This window comes from Equus przewalskii, chromosome 20, assembly GCF_037783145.1.
Source record: "Equus przewalskii isolate Varuska chromosome 20, EquPr2, whole genome shotgun sequence".
Lineage (NCBI taxonomy): Eukaryota > Metazoa > Chordata > Mammalia > Perissodactyla > Equidae > Equus > Equus przewalskii.
Genome location: NC_091850.1, coordinates 30000341 through 30027430, shown reverse-complemented (window position 1 = coordinate 30027430; position 27090 = coordinate 30000341). Strand labels below are relative to the sequence as shown.

General features: G+C 41.5%; 1 protein-coding gene across 1 annotated transcript; it reads left to right on the top strand.

The window, feature by feature from the left end:
• Positions 1-159: 159 nt before the first annotated feature.
• On the top strand, positions 160-26777 carry DNAJC21 (DnaJ heat shock protein family (Hsp40) member C21). Its single transcript, XM_008511990.2, has 12 exons — positions 160-496; positions 8314-8407; positions 10032-10155; positions 10709-10831; positions 11212-11516; positions 12438-12589; positions 14870-14957; positions 17813-17971; positions 18391-18433; positions 22485-22657; positions 25694-25769; positions 26292-26777. The coding sequence occupies exons 1-12, from the start codon at positions 400-402 to the stop codon at positions 26454-26456; spliced, it is 1599 nt and encodes a 532-aa protein (XP_008510212.1). The 5' UTR covers positions 160-399; the 3' UTR covers positions 26457-26777.
• The last annotated feature ends 313 nt before the right edge of the window (positions 26778-27090 follow it).

Sequence of the window (27090 nt, the reverse complement as noted above, 5' to 3'; positions counted from 1 at the left end):
CTCTGTGTCCCTCACAATGACCCTCAAAGGGGCCCCGCCTCGCGCTGCCGTGGCCCCGCCTCCTCCCCGCCGAGGCCCCGCCTCCCGCCCGCCGCGGCCCCGCCTCCCTCCCGCGCGGCTTCTCCGGAACAGGCCCTCCCCTCGCCCATGCGGAGCCGCGGCCGCTGGCCCCGCCCCCTCCGCGCGTCCGCGTGCCGCAGCCCTCGCCGCCGGTCCCCGCCGCGCGCCTCCGCTGCCCCGCGCCGCCGCCGCCGCCGCCACCGCCGCGCTCGCTGGCTGGCCCGGTGCGGGCGCCGGGCTCCCGCCGCAGGGGAGGGCCACCAGCGCCGCCACCACCACTTTGGCCCGGGCCCGGGCCCCGGCCCCGCCCCGGGCTCCTGCCCCCTGCCCGGCCGGGCGATGAAGTGTCACTACGAGGCGCTGGGGGTGCGGCGCGACGCCAGCGAGGAGGAGCTCAAGAAGGCCTATCGGAAGCTGGCCCTGAAATGGCACCCGGGTAACTACTCCGTAACCTCCGCGGCCCCTCTCCAAAGCCCGGCCTCGCCACCCTTTCCACCTGTCTCCCCGGAATAACTCCGGGAACCTGGCTGTGCCTCGACCTCCCTGCCCTGTAACTCCCCTCGCCCTGGAAACCACGCCCGGCCCCCGGTCCCCGGCCAGGTGGCCCCTGCGCAGCCCTCCCGATGAGCGTCCTCTCTCCGCCGCGGTGGACGCAGCCCTCCACCCCAAGGCTTCGCGCTAGCTCCGAGCACCCATCCCTTCCCTGACCCCCTACCCCGCCCCTTGCTTCCCGCATTGCCACTTGATGGGGAAAGACAGCATTCTAGCGACTTCACCTGCTCCTCCCACCCCTTCGCGCACACTACCGATTGGGGAGGAGTTGAGCTCTCAACCCAGTTCTTCCTCAGGCTTGTCCCTGGCTTGGGTCCCCTGCCTCTCCGCTTCTCTGGGTGTTTCCTCTGCTGCCCTTAACTTCATCACGGAATCCCAACTACTTAGGTGTAATTTATGGCTCCTTCCTTATTGAGATTACGACAAAGGAGTTAGTAAAATGTCTTTTAAATAGCTGTGCCTTTTTTTTTCTTTTAATAGACTGTTTGAGCAGACCCTGTACTTCGGATTTTCCGCAGATGAAGAGTTTTAATTGGGTGTCTTCTCCAGTGAAGTTTCTATGTTTACTTAGAGCGGTGCTTCCTTTGGATGTTTTCTTTGGTTGTGGCCCAGGCCTGTGTGACTTCTCTGATGGAACCTGATCTTCCAGACTGGAAAACTAAGACAGTAGTTGAGTCTCAGCTTTTTGAGGTTTATAAAAGGCTTTCGCATTAGAACTGATCCATATGCGCTTTGTAGGGTCTCGAGTACGTGCAAGTCACTACTCTGTTAGATTTTGAAATGCTAGGACAGAGAGCTCAGAGTCTTGCTGAGAAACCACGTTGTACAGATGTGAAAAGTTAAATACAAGTGCAAACAAAATAGTATACATATGTAATTGGTAGTTGGATTAATAGAACAAGTAATAAATGCCCCAGGAGTTCAGGGGAAGGAATTTTCATGTGTGCTGAGAGGTATTGAGGCTTCCCCTTGACAGAGTAGCCAGCCTGGACTTTAGCTGGATTCTAGAGGAATGGCATTGGGAAGAGTGAACTTAACAATATGGGGTGAGCACTGTGATGGACAAGAGGTGGTTAGGGGATGGTTTAGCTGAAGACAGTGTTTATTGGAAGTCTGGAAATAGGGATTGGGAGAAGAGCTGGAGGAAAGGCCTGGGACCCAAAGTCAGAAGGTGCTGTCTGCAGTTGATGGAACAAGAAGTAGAGGCCTTGGTTTGTTACTTACAAAGTTATAATGATTGCCAACAGAGGAACTAGGAAAATCTGATGTACCTTGGAAGGGAAGAGGTACAGGGAGCTAAAGGTTCATCTCAGCAGGAAGTCAGTAGCTATATCCAAAATTAATCCAAAAATAGTTAGAAGCATATTCTTAGAGTAAGAGGGGTTACCATTAGAAATCGAGTTAGGAATTAGAAGGAAGTTGGGAATTTGTTGACTCTGGGTGGAAAAGTGTGAGGAAGAGGATTAGTGCTTGTGACCAAATGGATGCGTAATTTTGATGACAATACTAACAAGTTTTTGAGTAGTAGCTTTGAGATTAGATTGTAAAGGGCCTTGAAGGTTAGGCTAAGGACTGTGAAATTTGTTTTTTCCGTAGTGGAGAGTTGAGGCTGGCTTTATTATTGGGGGAAGATACTATGAAGGCAACTGACTGGTTTCAAAAGGTGCGGAGACAGAAGTCAGGTAGAGTTCACCAGGGAAGGTAAGCCAGGCTTGGGGTCAGTGGGAGGGGTAAGGCTGGATTGAAGAGGTGTTGCAAAGGAAAAATGAGTGGATTTGGTGATTAATTGGAAATCAGTGCAAGGAAGAAAGGAAGAACTATGCAAATGATACTAAAACATCAGTTAACTACTTTGAAACCAAACCTGTTAGGAACTGATTGTTAATATCTTCACCGAATGTCATTATAATTTGTAGCTTCCTAATTATCTTTTGGTTTGAAAATGCCTATACATTTAAGGGATAAATACTTTCCCAGGAGAGACATGGTTTTGATGGGCTTTGCTGGCTCTGTAATTTAAGTCTTTCATTAAACAAATGTTTAATTTCCCTCTACGTGCAAGGTACTGTGTTAGATGTTTCTGAGGTTAACATATGGGCTTTGCTTCAAAGAATAATACATACCTCAAATAGAAAGGCTGCCTGTTTCATTGTTAAAAAAAAAAAAAAGGGAATGACCTTTCTTTTGTTGAGGAAATGAGCGTATTTTCAGTAGGGCCAACAGTGCTGCCTAGTACGATCACTCCTTGTGAAGGGCAGGCTTTCAATAATTCATCTGATGAATATTCCCTGAGCTCTTCCCTGTGTGAATGAGACAGGATTGGTCCCTCCTCTGCTGGCACGTACAGTCTTTGGGGAGACAGAGGGGAAAACAGGCAATTTCAATCCAGTGAACTCGGGTATGAGGGCAAATACAAGGTGCTTATGGGCACATGCATCTAGCTTGGACTGTGTGTATGTGTGGGTGGGATAGATGTGTGTCCCTAAAGAAGTGATGTCTGGATCCAGACCTAAAGCAGGAACACAGGGAATACATGTGGAGGGAGGCAGGAGAAAGCATGGTAGAGTCCAGGAAGGGGAAAGAGGTGAGCATGGCCAGATCAGCAGGGGCCGGGTCTTGAAGGTGTGGTAACCTGGATTAGGTAGGGTGGATTTTAACCTAAGGGCATTGAGAAGCCATTGAAGAGTTAGAAGCAGTGGAAATGATAGGTTTGTGTTTTTTGCAAATCTCTCTGGCTGTGGTGGGGAGAATGGATTGGAGCAGGTGAGACCGGAGGTGGGGAGCCCAGGAGGTCAAGGTACATTGAAGTCACCCAGAATGATGATAGGACCTGGGGATGGAAACTGAGCCAAGTGCCAGAATTCTCAGTTTGAGTAAAGAGGAGTAGCTGGGCGGTGAATAGACAGAGAGAAGGAGGAGAAGAAGATGGGATTGCCAAATGGTCTGGAAGGATTGCTGGTTTGTCGTCGGGGGGTGAGTAAAGGATCAGTGACCAGGAGGATGCCAGCTCCAGCACCAGACCTGCTGGATGAGGGCTGTGGCTGGAGGGAACCACGTTCTCAGGGAGCCTGGCATCACTGAAGGCGGGGCTTAAAAGATATCCGTGAAATTTTGCAGAAGGCACTGGAAAAAGGTTTGGAGGGAGTGGAAAAGGGCGTGAGTGGATCAAGAGAAAAGCACAAAGAACAGTGTGAGAATGCCTTTTAAACTTTGATGACTGGATTTGCAATGTGAGAAGCTTGTGGCTTTTGCATTTGGCTAATAAATGTGGGCTTTCCATGTTTTTTATCATTGCTTATTTTAACTTATTGCACTCATGCTTCTAGATCTCAGTTCAACCTTATAGTCAACCAGTTCAGATATATTTAAGTGAAATAAAAAGCCGTATGACAGATTGAAAAAATTATTTAAGAAAGAAGCTTCAGGGGGCTGGCCCCGTGGCTGAGTGGTTAGGTTCGTGCTCTCCGCTGCAGGCGGCCCAGTGTTTCATTGGTTTGAATCCTGGGCGCGAACATGGCATTGCTCATCAAACCACGCTGAGGCAGCATCCCACATACCACAACTAGCGGGACCCACAACGAAGAATATACAACTATGTACTGGGGGGCTTTGGGGAGAAAAAGGAAAAAATAAAATCTTTAAAAAAAAAAAAAGAAAGAAAGAAGCTTCAGTAGGAGAGTAGATCTTAGGGCCGGCCTGGTGGCGCAGTGGTTAAGTTCGCACGTTCTGCTTTGGCGGCCCGGGGTTTGCTGGTTCGCATCCCGGGTGCAGACATGGCACCGCTTGGCAAGCCATACTGTGGTAGGCATCCCACATATAAAGTAGAGGAAGATGGGCACGGATGTTAGCTCAGGGCCAGTCTGCCTCAGCAAAAAGAGGAGGATTGGCAGTAGTTAGCTCAGGGCTAATCTTCCTCAAAAAACAAAAGAGTAGATCTTATTTTCAGATGATACGTTGATGTGTTTTATGTGTTTAAAATTTTTAACTTTCTCCAAACTTCCTTGGGGTAGGAAAGGAGGAGTGGGAAGAAACAGGACAACAGAGTGCAGTACTGATTAAAGGTTGAAGAAGAACCACCCACCTACCACCCCAAACCTCACCTTTTTTGTTTTATGTGTGAATATTTATTTGCTGACATTTCCTGCCATTCCGCTTTAATTTGAACTCTGCTTTTTTATTTATCTGACAAAAATTTTATTAATGATTTGATGAAGGTGTGGAAATTGTGACTCTTTTTAGCTGGATTCTCACCTTGAAGATGTCATAGGATTGTGTTCAGCTGCATGTGACAAGAAGCTGGCTATGGTAGCTAAACTAAATAGTCATTTTCTTTTTTCCTACATAACGACATCCAGAGGTGGCCCATCTTGGGAGCTCCAGCTGCTTGATGAAACCATCAAAGACCTGCTCCATCACCCTGACCGTCAGGCTTGAGTCCATACAGCAAGTGTTAGCAGTTAAGCCTCACAGATAGAAGTTTGTGGCCCTCTCATGTAGAGGTGCAGAGGTAGGAGGGAGCCCCGTATAACAGTTCTCCTCCACGAGGTCCTTGGATTTTCTGCTCACCGTCCTCAGATGGGCCCTCACTCGTCGTCCAAGGTGGCAGCTGGGGATGCCAGGCAGCAGAATGGAGGAGGAAAGGATAAAGCAGGGACAGAGTGTGTGCTAGCTGCCTTTTAAGGAAGATTCTTAAAGCTGTCCTAGACTTTTACAGATGTTATTGATCAGAGCTGAGTCATGTGGTCACACCTACGCTTCAAGGAGACTGGGGAGTGGAGTCTTTATTCCGGGACCAGGCATTCACCATAAAATCAGGGTCCGCTTGTTGCTAGAAGGAGGAGATGAACTAGCAGTCTCTGCCTCAGTCCTCGTGCTCCTCCTTCAGGTGTTGTACTCTGGCCTTGGGCAGGCATGGGATGGGTTAGGAGCATAAGGTGAGCGCCACCAAAGCCCATCCGTTTCATCTGGAAAACAAAGTCTTTCCTTGGGAGCTTCATTTAGTAGACAGGCGTTTATATCTGTTTGGCTAAAACTGGGTCACCTGATATCCCCAACTTCAAGAGAGTCTGGGGAGGTGAAGTTTTTAGCTGAGTACATTACCACTGTGAAGAAAATCAGGGTTCTGTTAGGAAGAAGAGAACAGATACTGAGGAGGCAACTTGTAGTTTGTCACTAAGTAGTAATCAAAATCTGAATTACAGCAGGGCACTGAATGACCCATACTACCTAGAACTCGACTGCAACAGGGCCAGAACAAGATGAAATTTGGTGTTAGTTGGAAATAATAGAAAACCTGATGACAATGGCTTAAATGAATTAAGCCATTAAACCGTTTTTCCAGCAGCAGAAGGCACGGAGGTAGGTGCCCGCTGGCATTGTGTCCGTGGTTCACTGATGTTACTGTGAATCTCTTGGCTTTTCCTCCATGGTCTCAAGATAGCTGCTGAGGCTCCAGGCATCGTGTCCACATACAAGGCAAGAAGAAAGAGGAAAGAAAGAAAATATGCTAATAGACTTCTGCTGTCATCTCATTGGTCAGAACCATGTCACATGGCCATTGCTTGCAGCAAGTATTTTAGCTTATCCAGCGTCCATAATCAAGGATGCAAGAGAAAAGGGGGAAAAGTGTTGGCTAATCTAACCTTTAGTGTCTGCCGCAGAATGGATTAAGTGCTATGTTCAGTTAAAAAAAAATCCCATTATACGCTTATCCCTTGGCTTGCCAGTCATATGAAAAATACTTGAAACTTTGTCAGCTGTGAATTCAGAATGATGTAGTGTGATGATGTTGCTAAAAGCTAATGTAATTAGCTATAGTGGGTAAGAGTAGAGTGTTAAGAAAAGGAAGTAATGAATGGCTTCTTGATTATTGGTGCCTGTCTTTGACTGCATTTGAAGTAGAGGATTGTGATGTGCCATAAACACTGGGCGTCTTTAGCAGAGAGAAGAGGTGGACTAGGAGATGCCCCATTGGCTGTCTTCAGATGGGCTGCGCTGTGAAAGGCAATTTAGACTTGCACTATACTACTTCTCACATACAACTAGGCTACAGGGATGGAGGTTTTTTTTACTTCTTTCAATTTCAAGGGACCATGATTCTAAAATAAGATTGAAAGCTTTTTATGTTAAAGCATCTTAGCAAAAAGAGCTATGGCAAATTGCTGTACTTGAGAAAGTATTGTCAGTGTTAGTTGTTGAGCTGAGACTGCCTGAAGGATTTTGGACCCATGTGATGGTACCTGAGAAGAGGAGGCAAGAAGTCCTCGAGGGCCTTGTGCTAAGGCTGCAAGACTATTTGTAGGGAATACATTTCTGTCATGTTTTCTGCTTAGAGGGCAAGTATTGAGTTGGAGCTTAAAGAACTTTGGTGTGCTCCATAGTAGATTCAAAATATTTTACTTTCCTGTTTTTTTTTGAGGAAGATTAGCCGTAAGTTAACATCTGCTGCCAATCCTCCTCTTTTTGCTGAGGAAGACTGGCCCTGAGCTAATATTCGTGCCCATCTTCCTCGACTTTATATGTGGGATGCCTGCCACAGCATGGCTTGACAAGTGGTGCCATGTCCACACCCGGGATCCGAACCAGCAAACCCTGGGCTGCCAAAGCAGAACATGCGAACTTAAATACTGTGCCACCAGGCTGGCCCCCAGATATTTTCCTTTCTGAGTGTATTAGTCATTTATTGCTGTGCAACAAGTTACCAAAAACTTAAGGCTTAACAAACACAGCAAACATATTCATTATATGGACTGACACAGTTTCTGAGGATCAGAATCTGGAAACAGCTTAGCTGGGAACAAAAAGCCAAAGCTTTTTGGCGTAAGGTTTCCCACGTTGTTGTATCTGTTTGGGAAAACCCATTTTGAAGCTCACTCACGTGGTATTGGCAGGCCTCAGTTTCTTGCTGGTTGTGGGCCGGAGGCCTCCATTCTTCACCGGTGGGCTTCTCCATAGGACACCTAAGTGTCTTCATGCTCTGGCAGCTGGCTAGTCCAAGAGAGATTGAGAGAGAGCATGTCAAGATGGAAACTGCCGTCGTTTATAATATAATGTAATCTCAGAAGTAACATACTGTGCCATCATGGTTTCTGCTGCTTGCAGGTGGTTACACAGACCTGGTAACCTGGGAGGGGCCTACACAAGGGTGTGAATGCCAGGAGGTGGGGATCATCGGGGGCCATTTTATAAGCTGGCTACCACCCTGAGGCAGAGATGCTTTCTGAATTCCATGGCTAAGGAAACACAGCTAAAGGGAGAATAATTAGTACATAGTTTGATTAGTTTATATTTTTAAAACTTTATGAGATTTATTTTGGTATGTGTTGATAAGAAAGAAAAACTTAAAGGCAGTGTGAACAATAAACATGATCCATCACTAAATAATAGTCTTTCTATAACTGATTTTATGTATTTATTTTGCTCCTTCTTAAATGTGTGCTATTCCGGACTTTCCATTTGTGGACATCAAGATTGAGTACTCATGATACCCTGAGGTTTCTAGAAAAAGATGGAATTTCTACTCAAGTAGATACTTAGATTCTGATTATCATCTGTTTTGGATGTCTCTTTGCTTTTCCCTAGTTGTTTTTCTTTGGTTTGTACACTGCTCATCTATTTATGGCATTTGTGATGGAGAGGTCCCTTTTAGATTCTGTCTTCTACTTTTATGATGACTAAATTTCTGTGATTTTATTTCAACAGATAAAAATCTGGACAATGCCGCAGAAGCAGCTGAACAATTTAAACTAATTCAAGCGGCGTATGATGTGTTGAGTGACCCTCAGGAAAGAGCGTGGTGAGCATCACACTATCCCTTCTGTCCCAGTGTATTTTGTTGGGAACAATTGTCAATAGAGGGTTTTTTAAAAAAATTTTATTTATTTATGATTTTTTTTTTGAGGAAGATTAGCCCTGAGCTAACTACTGCCAATCTTCCTCTTTTTGCTGAGGAAGACTGGCCCTGAGCTAACATCCATGCCTATCTTCCTCTACTATTTTTTTTTTTTTAAGATTTTATTTTTTTCCTTTTTCTCCCCAAAGCCCCCCGGTACATAGTTGTATATTCTAAGTTGTGGGTCCTCCCTCTAGTTGTGGCATGTTAGTTTTAACTTTAATACTTATAAAGCGACTTCTCATTAAATGGGGTCCCTTTGGTGTACGACAAATTTACTGATGTCAGACAAGGAAGAATGTTGACTTGTCCTTAAAGAACAAATATAATGTTTTAGTACAAGAATTGTAATATTTTCCAAAGAACTACTTTATGTGAAGAAATTGAGTTAAGCTTCTATATCTATGACAGATAGTTTTACTAATGATAGCCTAGTAATTGAATACCGTTTCCAAACAAAAATTTCTGTTTGAAGTTCTAAGTTTTCAGATTCTAGATGAACTTTTTGCTGCAGAGGAGTGGGTTTAAGTCCTGACATAACTGTGCAAGGTCCTGCTGTTGCAAGAGCAGCTGGGTAGTCAGTGCTGTTGCTCAAGTCTTCTGTGTGTTAAATGGTGTTCAGCCTGGCTGGCTGTTAAGAGAGAAAGACTGTAAAGGAAATTCTCGTCAAATTGTCTTTTATATGAAAGCCAGAGAATCCTAAATTCTCTCTCCTCCCAAGGAATTTGGAGATCTGGCCTTAGAGACACTTTTGCCTTCCTTTGAGAAGTTTGACGTTCTTTCCTGACTTCCTTTTGCTCTAGACTCTTCTCTAGATCTTTGGTGTTTTTCCTGTCCCAAGGATTCCCTGTCATTTTGTTCAAAGCTCTTGCTGTTAACCCCCCTGTTAGCTGGAGGCAGTACTGTACAGTGGGTAGGAGCATGGTCCTACTGGTGCAGGAGACCTGGTTTTGAATTCTAGCTTGGCTGCCTTTTGGCTTTATGATTATGGCAACAGGTTATTTAATATCACTGAGCTTCAGTTTCCTGTTGTATCTTTGGGGATAATAACTAGCTTTATAGAGTTGTTATGAGGAGTAATTTCGTGTGTGGGAAGCTCCTAGGTTGTTTACATAAACATAGGAAGAGTCTTACTCTGGTATATGTTGGTAAATGCCCAGATCACAAATGTATAATTAGTCTGTGGACCAGATCACGTCCTGTACTGTCCTACTTCCTGTGAAAATGCAGCCACCTTTCTGGGAGAGTCATGGAAATTCCCTGGCTTTAATAAGTCTCCTGTTCTTATGGGCTAGGACTGCATAATGCCTGTAATGTATTAGAAGTTGCAGTCATAGTTTTAATCGGCCGTTGTGCAAAAGATTATTTAAAGTCTTTTCATGTTGATATTTTTCTTAAAATGTTTTGATTGTGGATTTGACACATTAAAATGTAGAATAATAATATTTTGGCTCTTTCAGAGTAAGGAGTCCTTTTGAATTCTTATTTATTCAGCTTTAACTGATGATGCTAATTTCATTTTGTTCAGGTATGATAATCATAGAGAGGCTCTGCTTAAAGGTGGGCTTGATGGAGAATATCAGGACGACAGCTTAGACTTGCTTCACTATTTCACTGTTACCTGTTACTCTGGTTATGGAGATGATGAAAAGGTAAGATAAATCAGCTTACTCTTAATTCCTTATCAAGCACAAGACTTTCAAACACAAGAAGAATTTTTTAAATTATTCTATAATAGAAAGTTGAAACAGTGTTCATTTTGAAAACTGTGAAAGCATTGCCTTCATATTTAAACTGTCATCATATAAAAACCTCCAACTGAGGGGCTGGCCCCGTGGCCGAGTGGTTAAGTTCGCGCGCTCCGCTGCAGGCGGCCCAGTGTTTTGTTAGTTCGAATCCTGGGCGCGGACATGGCACTGCTCATCAGACCACCCTGAGGCAGCGTCCCACATGCCACAACTAGAAGAACCCACAACGAAGAATACACAACTATGTACCAGGGGGCTTTGGGGAGAAAAAGGAAAAAATAAAATCTTTAAAAAAAAAAAAACAAAAAACCTCCAACTGAAACCTAAATGTCCTTGTAGGGCCAGAGCTTGGGCCTGGTTTAACTTTGAAGTTTTTCGTGTTAACATTTTAAAATCTTATTCTGTGATTAAACTACAAAAGTATTAAGAATTTTGTGTTTCCGTTACTGTGTTTTAGGGCTTTTATACAGTGTATCGTAATGTTTTTGAAATGATTGCAAAGGAAGAGCTGGAATCGGTGTTAGAAGAGGATGTTGAGGATTTCCCAACTTTTGGAGATTCCCAGAGTGACTATGATACGGTAAAAGCAGAACGTGTTCCCGTTTTATAATCAGCATTGATCAGTGTGTCTTTTCCCCATTTCTTTATTTTAAAAAGATAGATTCTAGTTCTCAGTTCCATCCTATGACTCTCTTCCTCCCTGGTGGCCTCCCTGCTTTACTTTTCCCTATTTATTGACCGTGGTCCCATCCCATTAACTTCCTCATTAAATTTATTGTGAAGAGTGATTTATTCCATAAAATCTTAAAAGGATTGTCTTTTCCATTGATTAATAGCAATGTTATATATAGATGAAAAAAGAAGGTTAGAAGACATTTTTCATCACTAATATTTGCTGCCTTGCTAAAAAAAAATATATAAATAAAAAACTACCCTTTTACTTATTTTCTGTGTCACTAGGTAGTCCACCCTTTCTACGCTTATTGGCAGAGTTTCTGCACTCAAAAGAACTTCGCTTGGAAGGAGGAGTATGATACACGACAAGCTTCAAACCGCTGGGAGAAACGAGCCATGGAAAAAGAAAACAGAAAGATTCGAGACAAAGCGAGGAAAGAGAAGAACGAGCTTGTACGTCAGCTGGTAGCTTTCATTCGGAAAAGAGATAAAAGAGTGCAGGCTCATCGGAAACTTGTGGAAGAGCAGAACGCGGAGAAGGCGAGGAAGGCCGAAGAGATGAGGCGGCAGCAGAAGCTGAAGCAGGCGAAGTGCGTGGTGCCTGCCTCCTTTCTAAATACAGGGCTGGGGGTCCGAGGAAACCACTGGACCCCTGACGTGGTGCTTTCACGTTGGGTTAAATCATCCTGGCTTCATCCCTTCTCTTTTTTAATACTGGTGTTGGATGATGTTTTTTCATCTACTGCAAAATGTTTTTTCTTTTGAATTGGGTGTTTTCTTTCAGAGGCCCTTTATATTTGAGATCCTTTACAGACTCTTGTAGAATTTAATAACAACTAACGTTAATTGAATTCTTACTCTGTACAAGGCTCTGTTCTAAGTGCTTTTCTCACAACAGTTCTCTGAAGACAGTTCTGGTTTTTATCCTCTTTTTTTTGAGGAAACAAGGCAGCCTGGCCCAAAATCACATAGCTGGTGCATCGTGGAGGTGGGAATTGGACTCCAGAAGTCAGTTCAGTGGCCTTGCTTTACCCACCTCGCAGTACTGCCTCTCTGTCAGTCTGCTCTTAGATATTTGGGTCATTTTAATGCCTTTAAATTTTGTTATTCTGAGTTAGTGTGAAAGCATTGTATCCAGAGCATTATAGCATTCTTTTAAAAAATTATTCACTTCTTAAAAATTCTCCCCACCTCACCCGTCGTCTTTTGAAAATTAGCACTTTACTTGACACTTTGATTTAAAAACATCTAAAGACTTTTAATAAGAAGCTAAGAATTATGTTTCAAACCCATTCTCTAGGAGAGCAATTAAAATCAACCACATAATAGATAACAGATTTAAGTGACTTTGCTCCCCTTCTGACTAAGCACAGGTTTGAAGTTTGTAAACACTGACAGTGTGGAGGAGGAGGCTAGATCTCTAGGGGATGGGTTTTAAGTCTAAAGAGTAAGTAAAACCAGTGTCGAGACGTGCTTCTCGGTGTCAGTGACACTGTGCTGTTTGTGTCCAGACTGGCAGAGCAGTACAAAGAACAGAGCTGGATGACAGTGGCTGACTTGGAGAAGGAGCTCCAGGAGATGGAGGCACGTTATGAAAAGGAGTTTGGAGACGGATCAGATGAAGATGAGCTGGAGGAACACGAGCTCAAAGACGAGCAGGATGGTAACTTCCTCCATTCCTTAAGGAACTTTAGAAAATCGATGTTTTTATGCCCAGAGGTTGTGCACTCGTGATGCTTACAGGTGTCACTGGAAGGGCTCCGTGTAAGACAACGGGAATGGGAGAGCAGAAAACCAGGAGAACACCTGAGTTCCTGCCGAGTGTTGCCAGGGTTACCAGAGTTTTTCGTGTTTGTTTTTTGTTTGTTTTTTAAGTGAAGCTGGAAATCTGGATTTTTATGTGACTTCCAATTTTTAAATGTGGCAGATAATTAAAATGAAAAACAATATTGTATAAGCCAAGCAAAGATTGTCTATTGAAGTAGTCTAATTCCAGTAATTTGATTAAGAAACTCCTTTCTGACCATATCTTAAACAATTTATGCTTCTGGCTGCATAAATATATTGACAAGCGGGCATGTTGACAAGTAGGACTGACTGGTTATTTAAAAAAACACAATTAAGCAGTAGGTCAAGTTTCAATAGCAACTCTTTCCAGAAAAGCTGATATTGTGAAGGAAGGAGTCCATGCGTTGTATATAAAGTCTTCCTCTCATTTCTGACTTTGTAGAGGGGCTCCCCTGGGTGTGCTGAAATGTGTCCTTTCACTGCCTGTCACAAGAGCACAGGCACGTGACTACGTTAGAAGGCGGATTAGGTGTTGTCGAGAATAGCGGTAGACGTGATTGTCCCCACTGTCTCTAACTATTCTCTGGGAAACCAAAGTGAATGATTTAAACGTAGTTGAATCAGTTTTACCGTATCTACAAATGTGGGTTTTTCAAACTCATGGCCCAAATAATAAAATGACAGACTTTTGTTTATTCAAAATGATTATAAAAATAAAAAATCTTTAAAAAACAAAAAAAACAAAATGATTAGGAAATGAAATGTTCTGTTAATGAATCAGAAGTAGTATGTGTGAAAGTGTTTTGAAAATTATAAAGAACTCTAAAAATGTGAGGGGGCATAATTATGTAGAGTTTTATAATTTATAAAATGCTTTCACTTACAAGATCTTGCTTGATCCTCACACAATACCCCTTAGAGTTTTGCTCATAGAATTTTCTCCATTTTACTGATGCGCACACTAAGACTCTGAGAAGCTATAAGATATGCCTGAGAACATGTGACCAGTTTTAGATCCAGATTTTGACTTCGAATCTGGCATTCTTGTATAAGATATATTGAAAGTGTACACACAATTGGAAAATAATACAATATACTAAATATTGGATGTGTTTTGATCATTTATGATTTCAATGAAAATGTCCTTCAGAATCATATTAACATCGCTTATTATAAAGAACAAAATGTAAAATATAGAAAAGATATCTTGGGATCTTTATTGATCCCATAGGAAATCCCAAATGGCAGTCCATTTACTTGTTCATTTTGTATAAAGATATAGAATGTGAGATTGTGCAAAGACTTTCAGTTGAGCTTTTTAGTTGCTTAGATTTTATGGACCATATTGATAGTGATTATTTTGTTGTAATACAGCTTCAAGCTTGTAAAAAAAAGTCCATAAAGACAATATTAAACTTTACATGTAAGATGCTATTTTATCACCTAATAATGATGAAATGGCATAAACTAAGTTTATTTAAGCCTTTAGGAATAGATTACAGTTATAAATGTGTTTGAACCAAAGCTTGCTCAAGAGGTAAACTAAAACACCTTTGTTGAAAAAACTGCTTTGTGGTAGAACTATGAAAGTGATATTTGATTTTCTGAACTTGGTCACACTCAGGACTGAGAATATTTTGAATCTTCTTCTGGGTAGACTTATGAAAAGAACTTGAAGAGAAAGTGATTTATTTGGAAGCCTTCCCTTATAATTCAGGGCTGCTTTTTAAAAGGACAACTCAGGGGCCAGCCCAGTGGCTCAGTGGTTAAGTTCACACGTTCCGCTTCGGCAGCCTGGGGTTCGCCATTTAGGATCCCGGGTGCGGACGTGGCACTGCTTGGCAAGCCATGCTGTGGTAGGCGTCCCACGTATAAAGTAGAGGAAGATCGGCACAGATGTGAGCTCAGGGTCAGTCTTCCTCAGCAAAAAGTGGAGGATTGGCAGCAGATGTTAGCTCAGGGCTAATCTTCGTCCAAAAAAAGGACAGCTCAAATCCTCATAATGTTGTTTGTTTTTTAAAGGAAATACAAACATTTGAGTTTCTAACTTGTGGGCATAATGTTAGATCATTATTAAAGAGATTCAGTTTGTTAACATGTTTTAGGTTTGTGTTCTGGTCACACAGGATTCTCACTATGGGCTTCCCTGTTGTAGGTAAAGATAGTGATGAGGCCGAGGATGCTGAGCTGTATGATGGCCTTTACTGCCCAGCGTGTGACAAATCTTTCAAGACGGAAAAGGCGTAAGTTTAGTATCTTTGAACTCACCGTTTCTTCTGAGGCAGAGTGTAACACTTTGAAAGACCTAGAAAGAAAATGCTTGTAGCAGGTGATCACTGGCCCTCACATGTTGTCTTGGGGAATTGCTGTCCAGCCAGGGAGGAAGAAGGATCGGTACCAGCAGTTAAGTCTGTTGTGCTGATGATTGTTTGTGCCAGTATTCCCACATAACAGCTGATTTTTGAACTGATTTGTGCACTGTCTCTAGGAAGAAATGTTGCTTCTTCTGGCAAAGAAGGCGTAGTCACACAGGCAGAGAGACTAGACCAAAGCTAATCGTCTGTCTCTGTTGTCGGTGGCACACTCACCTCCTGCCATCACACTCTCGGGCAGGCTGTCCCTGCTAACCTAGGAACTGTGGGAATACCACCTGAAGTGTATTTGCTCAAGTGGAAGGACTTTATCGTATGGGAACAATGACGAAGAGAGAGGTATTAAAGAGGATACTGTTATAAAGAGGGGGAAAGAATATGGGAGAAAGTGAGAGGACTCAGCAAAGGAGAAAGAGGCACAACACCTGCAGGAAAGGACGAGGTCCAAGGATGAAAGTGAGGCCGTGGGAGTCAGGTGGTGTTACTGTGTAGCCCCCGAGGGAAGAATAATAGAGTAAGAGAGGCAGAACGGTTAGAAACAAGCTAGAAAACAGAAGTAACACTGGAGGAGATTGAAAAACTTATTTTTTATTTGGAAATGATGTCAAAGTTACAGACAAGTTGCAAGAACAGAATTTAGAGCACCCAACTCACCTGTGGCTCACATTTTGCTGTTTGTGTGTGCTCTGCGCGTGTGCACGCACGCGCACACACAGTTTTTTCCTAAGTTGAGAGTAAGTTACATACATGATGCCCCTTTACCTCTAAATACTTCAGTGTATATTCCTTAAGAACAAGGACGTCCTCTTCCGCGATCACAGTACAGCTGTCGACTTTAGGAAATTGATAACACTGATAGTACTTTTCTCTCATTTACTGCTCATATTTCACTTGTGTCAGTTCATCCTTTATTAATGTCCTGTAGAGCTTCTTTCCATTCTAGGGTCATGTATTTCATTTATTTATTTAGTCTCGTTTAATCTGAACCAGTTCCCTTGTCTATGCCATTGATATTCCAGAATACTGGCCCTTTCAAATATTTTTTTAATCGACTATCATTTTGGTTTGTCCATTTCCTCATGATTAGCTTCAAGTTATGCATTCCCCAGCTGGAATACTACATAACATGTTGTGTTGCTCTCAGTCTCATACCTGGAGGCACACAACGTCCATCTTCCCCTCATGGGTGGTGATAATTTTGATCACCCAATCAAGGCATTGTCCAGTTTTTTCGCTGTAGAGTTAGTATTCTTTCCCTTGCAACAAATTTTACTTTATAGCATGTTTAATCTGTGGAGAGACACTTTAAAACTATGCAAATATTTTGCTTCTCATCATAATTTCCTTCTCAGATTTAGCATCCATTGATGATTTCAGCTTGTACCCATCTTCACTGTAGTGGTCCCCAAATGAGGCTTTTTGGGTGCCAGTGCTCCTTCTACATTATTTCCCATCATTTGGCCTTAGAGCCCTTCTTTCCCCCCACTGATCTGTCTATTGTAGTATGACTTTATGAATTTCTTTCAGTGTTTCATAATTCATAACTGCCCTTTTCACATTCAAATTTTTCCAGATGTGGTTAGTGAGAGTTCTTTCAAGCTAGCTCATATGCATTTTTGACATGTCCCATTTGTTTTTTGGGGTATTTACCTACTGACACAAGATGTTCCAGTTTCTCCAAGGAACCTTGATCTGAAGGAGAATTTTAGTGGGAAGGAAGCGTAGCAACGCAAACTAGAAAACCCAGGTCTGAGCAGCTGAGTGAAGGTGACAGGAACACAGTTGCCTACTTTGTTTATAAACTGTAGCTTTAGCATTGTCAGCCCTGTTTTGTGAAGTGTTACTTGGTTGCCTGTAGATGCACTGAAGTAGACACTGACCGTGCAGTTTTAGACAGAGGGGAAGACATGTGTCTGAACTCACATTTATGTGGTGGCAGTGAGAAGGGAGATCCTTCCTGAGAAGGTCAAAGACAGCTGTTGAAAAAGCAAAAGGAAGTAAACTACTCTGGTACTTCAAGCCCTCCCGTCATCATTTCTCAAATCCAAGGGGGTCTTTGTTCTAACATTGGACTGTTGTCCTGTAATTTCCCAGTGATCCCTTGAAGCCCACAGCATGACCTGGAACGTGTAAGCACTTAGCAAATACTTGATGATTATGGGAAACCATGGAGGGGTCGGCCCCGTGGCCGAAGGTTAAGTTCGCGTGCTCCACTTCAGTGGCCCAGGGTTTCGCCGGTTTGGATCCTGGGTGCGGACATGGCACTGCCCATCAGGCCATGCTGAGGCTGCGTCCCACATGCCACAACTAGAAGGACCCATAACTAAAATATACAACTATGCACTGGGGGGATTTGGGGAGAAAAAGCAGAAAAAAATAAAGAGGAAACTGTGGAGAAGGCTTGAATTTTAAGAATTAGAAAATAAAAATAATAGAGAATTTGCCCCACCAATATAGAAAGAAAATATGTAGAGAAGAGGAGAGAGGGAGGAGAGCATGCTGGAGAGCTGGGATACAGGAAGAAAGAAGGTGGTCACGGGCTTCCAGCGTACGTAATGCCTAGGAGATCCTGACAGGGTTCTGTTTCTCTTTGTCGCATCACTAACATTTTGCTTACTTAATGGGGGAAAAAGTAAGTTTTAACTTGGTTGTGCTCATCCAGCAACATATTTGGGCACATATGAAGTGATCCTATCGCAGTTACTCACGTCAGATTGCTCTTTCAGCATGAGGAATCACGAAAAATCCAAGAAGCACCGGGAAATGGTGGCCTTGTTGAAACAACAGTTGGAGGAAGAGGAAGAAAATTTTTCAGGACCTCAAATTGATGAAAATTTGTTGAATGTCAATTCTGAGGAAGAAGTGGAGGATGCACCAAAACTAAAGTACTTGTAAAAATGTCACATCGTACCTAACACATTTACAGGTTGCATTTAAATGCTGTTTGATCGCAAAGAAGTTATTCTGTTATACTAATATTTTCTGCATTTCTTCTAGTTAAGGGAACTTTCTAATATTGAAATGGGTAAAGATATGATGTCAAACGTAATTTTTACAGAATATGTTATGACTATATTAAAAGCAGTTTTATACCTAGACAATGGATATGCTAATTACTATCAATTGAACCACTGGTAGAATTTTCTAAAATGATGATGTATTTTTCTTTTCCTTTTAATGTCTTCTCAAGTATTTTTAATGTTTTACTTTTTCTGTATCACTAGTGTTTCAGTATTTTTTATTTTCATTTAGTAAGTCTTCACAAAGCTAAGTAATTGACATTTTGATTTATATTTGTTCTTAGGCTTTCTAAAAAACAGAAGAAAAAGAAACAGAAACCAGCACAGGTATGTTGAAAAAGTTTCATTAACATTAAACGTCAACTATAAATTTGGAGTGCTTTATTCAGGATAGTCTGTATTAAGGAGAGGGACTTTGACTCTGCAATTGTATATGTAGTGTAAAATGGATTAAAGGGAGTTAAACACATTTTCTTTTTTCAGCCCTTTCCCCCTGCTATATATATGTAGCTAATTTACCTAATTGTGATTGGTGGTGTGTTTAAAAATTGTGCATGTGGAATTCCCCCAATACTAATTAGCCGAGTGACCATATTAAAAAAAATATCTGGCGGCCAGCCCCGTGACTGAGCAATTGGGTTTGTGCGCTCTGCTTTGGCGGCCCAGGGTTTTGCTGGTTCTGATCCTGGGTGCAGACATGGCGCTGCTCATCATGCCATGCTGAGGTGGTGCCCCACATACCACAGCTAGAAGGACCCACAACTAAAAATATACAACTATGTACCTGGGGGCTTTGGAGAGAAAAAGGAAAAATAAAATCTTAAAAAAAAATCTGGACACATGTGATGGCAGTTTTTAAGTCAATATAATTAAAATCAGAAAAATATGAAGATCTAGGGGTTGGTCATTGTATATCTAAGTTTGTTTTGCCAACAACATAAATGAAATTTTGCAAAACGAGCATTTGGTTAGAAACTTGTAATGATTGTGATTCTTGAAAAAAATGTTAATATTACTCAGAAATTTAAGTAGTTTAAATATTTCACACTTGGGGTCCAAATTCAGTCTCTGCCTTAAGAATTATTTTTAAATAAAAGAGTATTGTGTTGCTATATATGTGTAATACAATCCTGTGGATGTTTTTGAACCTATAGAAACAAATTGAGCTTGTCCATTTTACTAAGGATATTAGGTGGTTTTAAAGAGAATGGAATTGATTTCTGTGCCATTGTACTATAATCTAATTATATTAGCTTATATTAAGTGTTAGATATTATAATTCTTTTTAAAAACTGAAAATGTTTTTAAGAAAATTTAGATGTAAACTAATAATTTTTCGTAAAATCTTAGATTTGGCTTATTTATCCAAATGGTTATGATATACTTGATAATTTTTATCTATTTCATATTCCAAAAATGATACATGACACTTGAGTTAATCACTGTTAAAATTGTGACTTGGAACTTTTTGCTTCAATTGTGAAATCACATAGCAAATTTTATGTTCCTTTTATAAAATGACTCATACCGTCTTCCACCCAAAGACTCTGTAATCACTAGAACACTTTTCTCTCCTTTGTGTATGCCAGAACCACTAGAATAAGGGCAAAATGAAATGGAGAGGGACTTATACCCAACCCAAGCCTGTCTCACCTTGAGTCACGAAGGATAGGTCCTATGACTGCAATAATAAACACGTGTGTTCGTCATTTCTGACCAACGAAATGCTTCAGTTTACCACCCTGTTTTTCCCCCCAAAGCAATATTCCTTTATATTGCCTCTTCTGTATGATTTCTGGTTATATCAAGGAGAAAGCCCCACTCAGACCTCATTTTGTGTATCACTTTTTCTGATATTTTCTGAGTTCTTTTTGAAGAGGAAGGTAGCATGGAGACATGTACTGGTCGGTTAAAGGGCAGGAAGCAGCAAACACCGAGAATGGTGAAGCTTCAGATTGGGAGAGGTTTCTGTACGGTCAAAAGAAAATTTGCATAAGCCAACAAAGATTGTAAAAGAAAACACAGAAAACTGAAATTGAATGTAAACAAACAAATGACCCTGGCTGACAGAAAGTAAGAATTAATCCAAACAACCCTTGAACACAGTACTCTGAACACCCTCGACGGGACATACTCTAAAGACAAAATTAACTGCAAAAAAATAAATCTTGAACTTTACTCAGTAGATATTTTGGTGGTGTTGGTGTGGTATTTCTGAAACTATTTTGTGTGTATTGTAGGATAGAGCAAATGAGTAAATATATTAATCTTACTGGGAACCAGATTCTCTTATGGGAGAAGGGAAATACAGACACAGATCGAGGGAGCGAGAGGCAGAGCACTGTAGTGCTGGATTGCAATTGGAGATATCGCTGTGAGCTCATGATGTAAAAGATTAAATAAGTGCATCAGCAGTGTACACTGTGAGGGCCTAGACGCAGCGACACCCACTAGCAGCGAGCGTACCTGGTACACACGTCTTGCTTTCTAAATCCTCTTCACCATGAAAGGAATCAGGGCCTGGTCCTCAGAGAAATGGCTGATTTCAGGGCTGGGATGGCCAAAGTATGAGGTGAGCCTGGATCATCTTATCCTGGAAACTAAGAAAGCGTTCAGAAATTGATGGGGATATGTAAGAAGAACCCAGGAGCCAGCTTAGCGCCTGCCAAATTTGTGAAAATTTGAGTCATCAAGAGGAATAACATTGATAGATTTGTACATATTGATTTTAAGAAAAAAAAAATCATGTATCTTTATTGAGCCTAAAAAAAGAATTGGGGAAAGGAGACAGACAAGAAAGCTTCATTCCAGAAGAATATGAATTAATACAAATGCAAGTGGCAGGAGTAATAAAAGTAGGAAAATCACTGTTCTGCATCCACCAATATAATAAATGGTCCATACAAGCATCATTGGTAGATGCCAGATCCATTGGTGGATAGTTATTATGGAATGGGATATTCACACAGTCTCAAAGTAACATTCTGTACATTACTTAGTAGTTTAAAAAGGAGAAAGGTACTTTATAGTAGAAAAATCTGGCAGTACCACCATAACCAAATGATCAGACTTTAATCAGTAAAAAATGGGACAGATGGTCGTTTTGCCTCCTGATATAATATACTGAGAAGGACACAGCATTATCTTTACAGTATCCTTACTAGAAATGTATAACCTGAATGTAATCATGAAGAAACTGGCAGATAAAGCCAAAGTGTGGGACATTCTACAAAACAGTTATCAGATTGTCAATATCAGGAAAGATGAAAAAATGTATGGATGCTATTCTGGAATAAAGGAAATTAAACAGAGATGAGTACTAAATGCAATGTGATCGTTGATTATATCCACTATCAGGTTACACAAAAAGGACATTATTGGAATGTGAATGTGGATTGTGTAACAGATAATATCAGTGTAAACTCTTGAGTAGGAGGAGGGTATTGTGGAGATGGAGGAGAGTGTTTTTGTTCTTAGGAGATACATGGTGAAGTGTCGTGATCTCTGGCTGCAGCTGACCTTCTTAGTTCAGGGGGGAAAGGCATGGGTGAGCAGAGAGAGAACAAGGGAGGGAGGGGGAGAAAGCAACTGTGGCACCATGTTACCCAAAACAAAAACAAAACCAAAACAGTTGCACATAGTGAAGATGTGTTTGCCAGGCTTCTTTTATAATGCCTGTTTGTTGCTGTAGTTTTTTCTTTTTTTCCTGACTATGAAAGTTACAGGTGCTCATTGCAGATCATTTGGAAAATATAGAAAAGTATAAATATCATCCCTAATTTTGCCTATGGATATTAATTAATGTTGAATGAAATTGTAATGAGACAATGTATATAATTTTATCTCTACTTTTTTTTTTTTGGCTGAGGAAGATTCGCTCTGAGCTAGCATCTGTGCCAATCTTCCTCTATTTTGTATGTGGGTCGCTGCCACAGCACGGATTATGAGTGGTGTAGGTCTGCCCCTGGGATCTGAACCTGTGAACCTGGGCTGCCGAACCTGAGCGTGCCAAATTTATTCGCTATGCCATGGGGCCAGCCCCTCTCTCTTCTATTTTTGATAATATGTCGTATTTTTCTGCATAATTGAGTCAATATCTTTGGAAACATGATTTTTAAGAGCTTCATAATTTTCCTTCACTGACATTCAGTTGTTCACTTATTGAATATTTGGATTGTTTCTAATTTTTCCCAATTTAATATTTCTGTAATGAGCATTCATATTCTTAAATTATCATTTGCTTCTCCTTTTTATTTCCTGAAGGTATACTCCTACCAGAGTGTACAGGACATTATCATTGTTTATGATAACTATTTGGCAACATAAGAAGCCAGTGTTATGATTTATTTTGTAAAGGTCTACATGTTTTATTACCTAGAACTATGATGATAATTTCAATGAAAATGGAACTGGAGAAGGAGTAAAGGTTGATCCAGAAGATACCAACTTAAATCAAGACAGTGCCAAAGAATTAGAAGATAGCCCCCAAGAAAATGTCAGTGTCTCGGAGACTGTCGACCTGTGTGATGACCCAAAAAGTGAAGCTAAAAGGTGAGTCAGAGTTGCGTGTTGTTTCCAGTTACTTAATATTGGTAGTTAGGATATCTTTTTATATATCAAATAAAATCTCTTTTCCCCTGATTGATGACGTGAGTTAGATGTATCTGTGACTTAGAGAGAGATATATATATCTCTCCAGACCTATATACATATGTGTACAGATGAAGCGTGCTGGAAAGATAATTCTAGAGGAATGTGCTCACAGACATTTCAGCAGCACAGCCAAAATCAGAAAGCAGTCACTTTGATCCAGTTTTTGTTTCTCTTACCCTGCCGAGTTTTTATTTTGTCCTGCATCAGTAATCTTTGATACTCACATGGAACAAGGCTACTGCTCAGGCCCTGCCCCACTCGCCTGGAGCATCACTGACCGAGTTTCGAAGCTCATGATGGGTATCGTGTGTGCAGCCCCACAGTGCGGGTCATGAGGATGTGCGTCCACAGCTTGGGGCCTTCTCTGAAGGAGCCTGGGCTCCCGGTGCTGCTCCAGGCCGTTGTCATTGGCTGAAGGAAGGTCTTGCTCAGGGAGATTGCATTCCTTTTCCTCTCCTTCCTCTCCTTGTCTGACCTTCTTGTCTCCCTCCTCTGTTGCTGTAGAGCAGAATAATTTCTTATTCCTTGAGGAAAGATCTGAGCAGTAATTAGCATCAGGTTCTTGAACATAGGACCGTGACAGAGAGTTCAAATGACAGAGTGGGAGCCTGAGTGAAAATGCTTAACACTGGAGCAGTGGTGAAGGGGCAGTGGACTGTCCTCAGGGTTAGGGAATTTGGGTGGCGTAAGTGAGGGAAAGATGTGATGGGAGCCTAGAGCAGGGCTGTAGCTGCAGGCAGAGGAAGACGAGGAGCTGCACAGCGCGGTGATGTGGGGGCTTAGAAGAACCTGGAGAGAGGGGTCCCGGGAGAGGAAAGTACACACTACTCTGATGCAAGGTGTTTGTTCCCATTTTACAAATGAGGACGCTGTCTCAGGTTAGTGACTTGCTGGAGGACAGAAGCTTGTACGTGGAGAAGCTGGCATTTAATCCCTGTCTGCCTGACCCTTGGAGATCAGTGCACCCAGATCAGCTAGCTCTGTGGGGCCTAAGTTTCCTGTAAGGTCCCTTGGGGGCTGTTGGGTGGGCATGAGGGTGGGCCAACAGGCTGGGCTCTAGGCCCCTGACCACCGCTTTCATCTACCGCTAAAATTTTCATTTGTTTTTCATATTACCTCTACATGGGAATTCATTTGGGGAGGGAAAAGGGTTTCATTATTAAAAGTCAGTTTTTGGCAACCATCGGGAAAATAAAACCACTCATTTTATTGATGTGAGTAAAGGATTCAGAGAATTCAAGTAACTTCTTCACTGCTGAGGAGTGGCAGGGCTGGGATAGACGCTGGCTCCGTGGGTGTCCTGATGCCCAGTGCCTTTCTGCAGGCCCCTCTGCTCCTTCTCTCCAGTGCACTGACACCGGCTGCCCAGGGAGAAGTTCTTCATTAAAAACGTGTGTGGGGGGGCTGGCCCGGTGGTGCAGTGGTTAAGTTCGCATGTTCCACTTCTCAGTGGCCTGGGGTTCGCCAGTTCGGATCCCGGGTGCGGACGTGGCACTGCTTGGCAAGCCATGCTGTGGTAGGCATCCCACATATAAAGCAGAGGAAGATGGACACAGATGTGAGCTCAGGGCCAGTCTTCCTCAGAAAAAAGAGGAGGATTGGCAGATGTTAGCTCAGGGCTAATCTTCCTTGGGAAAAAAAAAATTGTGTGTGTCTAAAGTACTTTTTAAAATAAAGATCTTAAATATTAGCTTCAGAGATGTAGCTACTGTCTTTCATAATATTAGAACTTGTTCTCTAGGAATATTATCCTAAGTTTCCTTGGATATATTTGTGGCATCTCTGTGATGATATTTTGTAAATTAGTAAATGTTAATCTGTTGCCTTCTCCGCCATCGTGTCCTTTTCTTGATGCTTTCAAAGCTGGCTGAAAACTGTGTAACGTGTTCCACTTCTAATCAGCATCTTTTAAATGCATAAGCCATTTAACTTACTACAGACTCTTCTTTTCTGCTCAAAGAATAGTGTACTCGTGATATGTTGGGCAGCGTTATCATAATTTATTCATTCTAATCCATCCTGTCTGTTCTGTAGCTACAGTTGCACTCAGATTTTACCCTAAGAATTTGGTTAGCGCAAATGAGGGCAAGTAGGAAATGAATAAGGAAAATTAAAACTCATATGGAAGATTGAGTAGAGGAATGTTCAGGAGTTAAATAGGAAGAAGCTGACTACACTAGCTGGCAGTTTCTAGGTTAAAGGATACAGGGGGAAAACCCATCAGCTCAGCAGAAAGGACATATAATCTTTTTTTTTAAGGGTTGGCACCTGAGCTAACATCAGTTGCCAATATTCTTCATTTTTTTTGCCTTCTTTGTCCTCTCCCCAAAGCCCCCCAGTGCATAGTTATATATTCTAGTTGCAGGTCCTTCTGGTTGTGCTGTGTGGGATGCTGCCTCAGCATGGCTTAATAAAAGAAAATTTTTTTACGTTGAACAAATCTAATTTTATGTAAAATGCAGTACGATATCTTTACTTTTCTCATTTCCCTGTGGAACTGTTGAAATGTTTGTCGTAGACTGAGTCAGGTTTGAAGAAGTTGTGTTTTTGGGGAAACACAATGTCGTAGATATTTGTGAATACCACTGGTTGGCTGTGAAGGTGGTTTGTTTCAGTAAATTGAGTATTACATGCTTTCCTTTTTGGCAAAAACATGCTGTATAAAAGTTCAGAGATATTTTGGGGGTCTTGTTTTAGCTTGTGTTTCAACTGCTTTAAGTAAATTCCTTAATTTTTGTGTCAAATTTGATATCTGATGTGATCTGTCGAGTTGTTCACATTTGAGATGTGAAAATTAATTAACTTGGCCGTTAAAATTAGTGAATTAGCCTTTAAAGTGCATGCCACTCTTCTGAGTCTTCTTGGGAGCAAGATGACGATTAACAGAGGCACATTATCATTGGATTATGCCGAATTCTTTTATTTATTTTCCAGTGTTCCTAAACCCAAAGGAAAGAAAGCCAAAGACACAAAAAAATCTGTCAAAGTACCTGCTGAACCACAGACAATGGTAGGTGGCAACCACGTTGACATCTCTTCAGCGGACCTTGCTGTTTAAGTGGTAGAATTTAGATTTTTAATTCTAATTCTGAAGATGTGAGTATGTATTTGGTGAGCTCTTCTGCACCTGCTCATAGGTGTGCGTCCATCAGTAGTCTTCCTTGACGAACAGAGAATTTATGTATGTGCTACTGTCATTATTTTTCCTTTAAACTAAAAATCACATTGGAAATACCAGACTGTGCCAGAACAGTTACTGTCCTGTTTTGCATTACTCTGAAATCTACAGCCTTGCTCTAGTCCCTGTAGTGCGTGCTGTTGACTGTCTCAGGACTCTTAAAGTTGATGGTGTTGGTTAATGGGACTTAACTTCGAAGAAAGGCTGCCTCTGTCGAGCCTGTCTTGGTAGCTGTCCATTTTGTTAAAAGATCTTATTTTGCAATTGTTCGATATCTGATCTCGACGTGAAAATATAAAATGCTGCTCTCAGATAATAACACTTGCTTTTATTTATGCTTTTTTCCCTTTTCAGAATGATGTTCTTATCAGCTGTACAACCTGCCATAGTGAATTTCCATCCCGGAATAAACTTTTTGACCATCTCAAGGCCACAGGTCATGCCAGAGCACCTTCATCATCTTCTTTAAACAGTGTAACTAGTAGTCGAAGCAAGAAAGAGAAACGTAAAAACAGATAGAAATTCTGCCAATGCCTATTCTTTTTGATTGTCTTTAGATTTTGAAACCAAAAACTGAACTGAAATCATCGAAAGAGTTAAAATTTCAGTGATCTGCAATTTATTGCATTGTGGAAGATTATTTTTTATCTTGTAAAAACATTTTTTTGTTTAATATATATTTTTTAAACATTTCATTAGTGATTGAATTCTACTTTTGCCATCTGAATTGACTTGAATGTCTCAAAACAGGTAAATATTGTAAAGTATGCATTCTTGATTTCTGTTGGTTCACATGGACAGAAATGTACAGGGAGAATTAAATTATTTTAACACATACAAGTGCCCCTTTCTGTTTTATTTTGTTAATTTCACATTATTTTTATTTGATTCAATTTTTTTGTATTTTGTTACGCTTAATGATCTGTCAAAGACTCAGATTGTTTTAAATTTGTCATAGATGCTTTTCTTCTTTTCTTTTTTGTGAGGAAGATTGGCCCGGAACTAACATCTGTTGCCAATCTTCCTCTTTTTGCTTTAGGAAGATTGTTGCTGAGCCAACATCTGTGCCCATCTTCCCCTATTTTATGTGGGATGCCACCATAGCATGGCTTGACAAGCAGTGCTAGATCAGCACCCAGGATCTGAACCTGCG

Bases quoted from the DNA above. Each gene is read 5' to 3' on its own strand.
- DNAJC21 (XM_008511990.2), top strand. From the start codon at position 400: ATGAAGTGTCACTACGAGGCGCTGGGGGTGCGGCGCGACGCCAGCGAG. The intron at 8,408-10,031 runs GTGAGCATCACA...CATTTTGTTCAG, and splicing joins GACCCTCAGGAAAGAGCGTG to GTATGATAATCATAGAGAGG. The intron at 17,972-18,390 runs GTACTTGTAAAA...ATTTGTTCTTAG, and splicing joins GAGGATGCACCAAAACTAAA to GCTTTCTAAAAAACAGAAGA.